Source organism: Onychomys torridus, chromosome 1, assembly GCF_903995425.1.
Source record: "Onychomys torridus chromosome 1, mOncTor1.1, whole genome shotgun sequence".
Lineage (NCBI taxonomy): Eukaryota > Metazoa > Chordata > Mammalia > Rodentia > Cricetidae > Onychomys > Onychomys torridus.
The window spans coordinates 15,807,443-15,815,275 of NC_050443.1; the positions used below are offsets into that span (position 1 = coordinate 15,807,443).

The window sequence follows — 7,833 nt, forward strand, 5'->3', positions numbered from 1 at the left end:
AAGCAGGCTGCAGCTGTCCACTCTACTGAAGCTATGACTTCTGGCTTACAGGATAAACAGAGACACAAGAGAACAAAGGGAGAAAGAACACGAGGGGGTCAACAAAGCACCCAGCTTGTCTTGTCAAGAATATCAGTGTCTTGAAGGAAAAAAAAAGACAAGAACTAGATTAGAGTAAGCCAGAGACACAGTACATCCCTAGAGTCCAGCTTTGTCAGGGCTGAGCAGATGGTTTGGTGGGTGAGGTACTTGCTCTGTAGATACAAGACCCTGAGTACAGATCCCTAGCACTGTGATAAAAAGCCAGGCATGGGACAGAAACGGGAGCCTGGGGCTTGCTGGCCAGCCAGTCTAGCAGAAACAGCAAGCTCCAGGTTCAGTGAGAGACCCTGAAAATGGAGAACAATAGAAGTGGACACTCTATACCAGAGTGTGTATCTGTGTGCATGCGTGTACTGGAACACATATACACACATACACAAACACAGAAGAAAACTAGGAAAATTCAATTATGCACGGATATGCAGAGAGTTAGTACACATATGTTACATATATAGGTTAAGTTCTGTGGAAGTTTAAATGTAATTGAACCCCATAAGCTCAGAGGGAGTGGCACTACTGGGAGATGTCCTACTGAAAGAAGTGTGTCAATGTGGGGGATGGGCTTTGGGGTCCCTTTCCTTAAGCTTCACTCAGTGACACAGACCATTTCCTGTTGCCTGCAAGGTTAAGGACTCTCAGTCTACTTACTTCCTGTTGCCTTCTGATCAAGATGTAGCCAGCAACATACCTGCCTGCACGTTGTCATGCTCCCCACCATGACAACAATGGACTAAACCTCTGAACTGTAAGCAAGACCCCAATTAAATGTTTTCCTTTTATGAGAGTTGCCACGGTCATGGCATCTCTCCATAGCAATATAAACCCCAACTAAGACAGTATTCCCTACCCAAAACACTTTGGATCAGAATGCATCTATCTTGGAGTTCCTTGGATTCTGGAATGTTCACATAGACGTTACTGTCTGGTCAAGCACCTCCCATTGCAGAGACAGCCACTGTCCCACTCTGTGTAAAGGAGCCCATTCGCCTCCCATCATCCTGGGCAACTTAATCTTATTCTACATGTGGGGAGAACAAGAAACACAGAGGCTATTCTAAAATCTGAAACATTTTGAGCATCGTGAGGATACAAAGTTCTGAATTGTGGAGCACTTTAGATTTCCGATTAGGGATGCTCATCCTGCACCATCCCCTCCAGCTGACGGTGGCATACTGGATTTGGAAGAGAAGTACTTAGCAGAGGGCTGAGTGAAGAGTAAATTACTACTAAGTGTGAGCAGACATTCAAAACCTGGCTTTAAATAATACAAAGAGCAGGCGAGGCAGCTCAGCAGGAGAAGGCATGTGCCTTTAGCTCTGAAGACCTGAGTTTAATCCATGGAACCTGCATAGTGGAAGGGGAGAGCCAGCTCTGGCAAGACAACCTCTGCCTTCCCTCCACATGAACGTCATGGCATACCATTCTCATTCTCTCTCTCTCTCTCTCTCTCACACACACACACACACACACATACACACACACACGAATAAAAAACAAACAAACTGAAAAACAAAACACAAAAAACATCCAGAAGTGTGTGGCAAGCAGGCGACATCTGAGCTGCAGAGTCTAGGTAAGGTCCCAGGTGTTCACTCTAAACTTCTCTGCATCAAAATAAGCCTGTGCTGGGCACGGTAGTATCTGGTCAGTCCAAAGGAAGCTCTGTTTCCTCAAATTACAAAAGGCAGAAGGAACAAACAGCTATTTGCAGTGTCTGTCAGCATACCTGAATACACTGGCCTCCAGGCTTCTCAGTATCACAAGAACCCGTTACACATTTCAAGCCCATGCTAGCAGCCTAGGCTTCTCACCTCCTGCCGACTGCACACTCCCTCCAGCTCCAGGGCTTCCCTCCCCCAAATCGACTCAGTTCCTAACCCTGCTACTTTAGCTATGCTCTCTGTCTGCTACCCTCTCTCCACCTTGCTGTCCCTCTCTGTGTGTGCCCCTCTCATGTGCATCCGTCGTCACCTCCTCCTCTGCTCTAGACTCTTCCAGATACCTCTGGCTGTTCTCTCTCTCACATCTACAATAAAAACCTTCCCTTTTTACAGGTGCTGCACACCTTTAATCCCAGCACTCAGGAGGCAGAGGCAGGGGGATCTCTGTGAGTTTAAAAAGAAAATAAAGAAGAAGAAAAGAAAGGAAGGGAGGAAGAGAGCAAGGGAGACTGGCAGAACTAGCAGAATGGCTGCTAGGTCCCAGCTGTCTGGGGCAGACAGAGAAATACCCCGAAGCCCAGCAATGAGACTCAGAACATCTCCCCAGCAGTGCTTCCTTCTTCTTACAGTCCCCACACGCACACTCAGGGCAGTCAGCAAGCTTGGGCCTATGTGAACCAGGCAGTGAGGACAGCATCAGCCCTCTCCAGAGTGGAGGAGCTCTGTCTCTGTCTCTGCCTCCCTTTGGAATCTAGAGCTTGGTCTCCAGGGCAGGACCGACCCAGAAGCCTTCTCTCCATCAGCAGAGGGTTCTGAGGAAATAAAGAATAAGAAGCCAACCTTCATCCTGGTCTTAGCATGCCTCATCTTAGCATAGGACTCTCAGCTACTGAGGACAAGCAAGTCTGGCCTGCTAGCAGTCACCTTAATGATTGGCCCTGTTCTTTAATACCTTGTGCATGCGCTCTGGAGCATTTAAAGCCCCAGCTCCCACTGAAAGTCTTAGCCCCTGGCTTCATTTGCAGGATGCTAGTGAGAGCCAGGCAGTAGGCCCAGCCCAGACCTCTCTCCAAGCACTAACCCCCAAACTTCTACTTTTCAGGATTCTTCTGTCTCCTTTGACCTACAGCCTCAAAGTGTCCTGTGCCCTGATGGCATGACCAAAGGCACTGATACCTCCCCAGGACACTGGCAGAAGCTCCCTGGGCCTGTGTGTACCACCAGGGCTGGATAGGCTCTCATTAGTTTGGGCCTGGAGGGAGAACTCGAGTATGTTGGCAACATCGTCTCTGAAATCATTGTGAGCAAGCAAAAGATCAGATGAGTCCAGAACCAGCTCCTGCTCCCTCTCTCCCTTCCTATTTTGATTAAAAAAAAAAAAAAAAAAAGACAGGGTATCATGTAAATCAAGCTAGTTTCAAACTCGCTATGTAATTGCTGGGCTTACCAGCCTATGCCTTTTCTCTTTGCGGTTCATCCGTTTACCAGTACAGTAACCATGACTCAGAATGCCATTTCTTACTGTCCTGTTCTGTTGGCAACCCTTCCTTTAATATTTCATAGATCCTTGTATTAGTGCTTCACAATTGCTCATTTGACAGATTATTATTGTTGTTACTATTGCTATTGTTATTGTTATGTGGTGTAGGCATGGGACCCCAAAGGGGATTTTCTGAGTTGTTCTCTGAACTTAAAGTAGACAAATGATGGAAGAGAAGGGAAGAGGTGGAGGAAGAATAGGGCAGGAAAATGATGCCAGATCCGGATGAAAGAGAAGACAAGGGCCTGGGGAAGCGCGGTTTGGGAGTCATCTTTAACTTTTGTTTTTGTTGTTTGTTTTGTTTTTTCAAGACAGGGTTTCTTTGTGTAGTTTTGGTGTCTGTTCTGGCTCTGACCAGGCTGGCCTCGAATTCACAGAGATCGCCTGGCTCTGCCTTCCGAGTGCTGGGATTAAAGGCGTGCACCACCACCACCCGGCGTAATCTTCAACTTTCAAGCAAGAAGTTTCTTGGTTGGTTCTGCCTTTGGATAGAACTTTTGAAGTGCTCCGAGGGTGATAAATCTGGGATTGGTTGCTGAGGATAAAGTCTGAAAACCCATGGGGAGGTGCCAGGAGGTCAGGTGGCCGAGTCTCTGCAGGCAAAGGAAATTAGGGAAACTATGTAGAAAAAGTCCAGGGTTCTAAATCTAGGTGGAGACTCAGAATAGACTGCAGGTGGGGGCTGGCTGGGCACTTGCACTATGTCCAACTTGCTGGAGGAGGCTGGAGTTCAGAAGAGAAACCGAGGCATGGGTATGCCAACTGAGGCTCTCCTTGCTCCTCTCTAGGCGGGTTGCAGACTGCCTGGAAGGACCCTGCCTTACAAGGCGACTTTGGAGATGTGAGAGATACATACATGTCCAGGTGCATGTATGTATCGGGGAGAGAAGGGGATGAGGTAGGAGATGTGACTTCAGGACCAAGCTGGGTTACATGGAGACGTGTTTTTTAAAAAGCGAGTGTGCTGTCTGGAGAGAGGTGGCTCTTCAGCTAAGAGCTGCTCTTCTTGAGGACCTGAGTTCTGTGCCTAGTACAGGTGGTAACAACTGTCTGTAATTCCATTTCAAGAAGATCCAAAACCCTTTTGTGGCCTCCATGGTCACCAGGCACACACGGTATACAGACACACACTCAGTCAAAGCAACCATACACAAAATAAATGCAAAAAAATAGGCAAAGCATTTAAATGAATAGCCAGACACACAGTAATCAGTTGTGCTAAACCCGGTCATTTGAACGCTGAAGCAGGTTTTACCCACGACTTAAGTCAATGGTCCCATTTTACAGACCAGGAAACAAACTCTGGAAATTGGACCACATTCATATCCATCTCAAACACTTCAGAGCAGGGTGTCCAAGGCTTTCCCAACCCCTTTCTCTTCAATCCACAGTCCACCTCTCTCTGTCTGCTGAGTGGGCTGGTTCTCTCTGATGGTGCTTCTGCGTGCGGAGTGCCGCAACTGCTTGTGCCCTGTGGCCCCCCGCTGCTCTGCCTTGGGCTGCTGGCTGCTCCCAGGTGCTCAAAGGTAGGGTCGTGGCCCACACCAATGGGCGTGGCCCACACCAATGGGCGTGGCGAGTGAATAGAGACCTTGTATAGTGTCTCCCACACCTCCCCTTAGGTAATTCTCTTTGCCACTTACTTCCCGGAGCTGACCCTCCCTGCAGGAGGTGACCCAGGTCATCCAGCAGCTGTGGCTCTGATCCTGGCTAACCACGTGCTCGATGGGGGTGGGCTACAGGCCTGGCCCAATGATTTACAGGTGATGTCTTGGCAGAGGGTGATGATACCTTGTGCCCTTGGAGATCCTACCTCTCTAGTTACTGCCCTTATCATCTATGAGAATAAGAGAAAATTATAGCGGCAACACTTGTTTATTTTTCTGAGTGGGTGAAAATGAGGTGTCTTGTCTATCTAGTTTTAGCGATCCATACGGCTTTCTCTGAGGGTGTTTGTGCATTCTTGGTGATTCTCAACCTAGCTTCATTGTGCTCTTCCTTAGAATCCCCCAGTGAGGGGCTGGGGTGTGACTCAGTGGTAGAGCTCCTGCCTAGAACCCCCCAGTGAGGGGCTGGGGTGTGGCTCAGTGGTAGAGCCCCTGCCTAGAATCCCCCAGTGAGGGGCTGGGGTGTGGCTCAGTGGTAGAGCCCCTGCCTAGAATCCCCCTGTGAGGGGCTGGGGGTGTGACTTTAGTGGCGCAAGCTGGAAGCCCCTGCAGCCCTCTCATTTTTTCCCAGCTGTGTTCCTCTGGTGGAGGGTCTGGGCAGAGTAAGTGTCCATGCTCAGTTCCACTTTACCTCTCCTTTGGTTTCGGCCCCCTCTAGCCACAGCTTTAGAGAAGAATAAGGTGTCACGGTTTTGTAAGGTCTGTCTCCAGCCACCCCCCAGCTTCAGGAACTTATGTCAATCTGTCTTCTTAGCTCCCTTCCCTGCCTCATTTTCTCGATTTTCTCCATGCAGCCCCAGGAACTGGAGCCCCTGGAACCATGAATAATCTGTGCTGAGCTCCGAGGCTGGCGCCCGACCAGCCATTGTCTTTCTCAAGTATGTTCGGCCCCAGCGCCAAGGCACTATCCTGGTCACCAATCGCTTGCTCTGCAGCCCTCAGCCCGCACCTCCCAGAGCCCCAGCCCGACAAAAACAAACAAAAACCCCAAAGTGCTTTGTTCGTTTTTGTTTTGTTTTGTTTTTAATTCAATAAAAGGAGTTTATTTAGAGAGCTCTCCATTCACATTGGTCGAATTTCAGCCCCACACTCGATTCTGATTGGTTGTATCCTGGGCCCTCTTATTCCTCTGATTGGATAATCTCAGCAAATCTTTTACGGAAAGGAAGAGGCAAATTCTAAACTCTTCCGCTAGGGGGCGCTGGCTGGCTTCTCCAGGGCTGCTCTTCAGGAAAAAAACTGGTATCCTTTCAGAGGTGGGAAGACACTGCCAAGGTTGGGAAAGGTGGGTAAACTGGGCCTGCCCTATTTCTAAGAACACTGTCTTGGGCTGGTTGCTGACTTTACAAACTTTGTTCAACTGACTGAAAATCTAGGATTCCAGAAACACCTCGATATGTTGTCAACTTATACACATGTATGAATGCATATACCATATATGTATGCATCTTCTATATGTGATATAGGGTCTTGCTAAGTAGCGCAGGCTGGCCACAAATTCACAGTTCTCTTGCCTTAGATAGACCAGGCTGGCCTAGAACTCAGAGATCCTCCTGCCTCTGCCTCTTGAGTGCGCCAATTTGAAATTTTTGATTGTAGAAACCCAACACACCACATATGCAGGCCATCAGTTTGTGAAAGTCTTTCCTATTTGAGGGCTGGGATGTGGCTTAGTTGGGAGAGTGTTTGTCCGCCATACACGACGAAGCCTTGGATCCAGTCTCCAACACTGCACAAACTCCAGACATGGGGTATGTATCTGTAATGCCAACACTGGAAAAGTAGAAACAGAAGGATCTGAAGTGCAAGGTCACCCTCAGCAAATAGGGGGGTTGTTTTTTGGGTTTTGTTTTTTTTCAGGGGTTGGGGGTTGTGGCGGCATATGAGTATCCTGGAGAAGAAATCCATATAATAATCTAATGAAAAGGTTAAAAAAAAAACAAAAACGAACAAGGCACTTTGGGGTTTTTGTCGGGCTGGGGCTCTGGGAGGTGCAGGCTGTGGGCTGCAGAGCAAGCGATTGGTGACCAGGATAGTGCCTTGGCGCTGGGGCCGAACATACTTGAGAAAGACAATTGCTGGTCGGGCGCCAGCCTCGGAGCTCAGCACGGATTATGCATGGTTCCAGGGGCTCCAGTTCCTGGGGCTGCATGGAGAAAATCAAGAAAGTGAGGCAGGGAAGGGAGCTAAGAAGACAGATTGACATAAGTTCCTGAAGCTGGGGGGTGGCACCTTATTCTTCTCTAAAGCTGTGGCTAGAGGGGGCCGAACCCAAAGGGGAGGTAAAGTGGAACTGAGCATGGACACTTACTCTGCCCAGACCCTCCACCAGAGGAACACAGCTGGGAAAAAATGAGAGGGCTGCAGGGGCTTCCAGCTTGCGCCACTAAAGTCACACCCCCAGCCCCTCACTGGGGGATTCTAGGCAGGGGCTCTACCACTGAGCCACACCCCAGCCCCTCACTGGGGGATTCTAAATTTACTTTTTATATATAGGGTTACAAGCATGTGTCATCTTGGCTCATTCAATATGGTGGGGCTTTTGTTTTTGTTTTGAGACAGGGTTTCTCTGTGTAGCCCTTGCTGTCCTGGAACTCACTCTGTAGACCAGGCTGGCTTAGAACTCAGAGATCCGCCTGCCTCTGCCTCCCAAGTGCTGGGATTAAAGGTGTGCACCACCATGCCCAGCTTAATTCAGTATGTTTTGAAAGATTTATTTGTGTGCGTCTGAGTGAGTTTGTGTGCACCATGTAAGTACAGATGCTCTTGGAGGCCAGAAGAGGGCATCGGATCACCTGGAACTGAAGTTACATGTGGCTGTGAGCCACTGTGTGGGGTCTAGGAACTGAACCCGAGCTCTCTG

At 48.9% G+C, this 7,833-nt stretch overlaps 1 protein-coding gene across 1 annotated transcript in view; it reads left to right on the top strand.

The window, feature by feature from the left end:
• Positions 1–5,794, top strand: part of Akt2 (AKT serine/threonine kinase 2) — a 40,062-nt gene extending 34,268 nt beyond the window's left edge. Inside the window, exons 5-7 of the mRNA XM_036197943.1 lie at positions 4,820–4,829; positions 4,926–5,066; positions 5,765–5,794. Coding sequence (XP_036053836.1) covers positions 4,820–4,829; positions 4,926–5,066; positions 5,765–5,794 — 181 coding nt within the window. The remainder of the gene's footprint in view (positions 1–4,819; positions 4,830–4,925; positions 5,067–5,764) is intronic.
• The last annotated feature ends 2,039 nt before the right edge of the window (positions 5,795–7,833 follow it).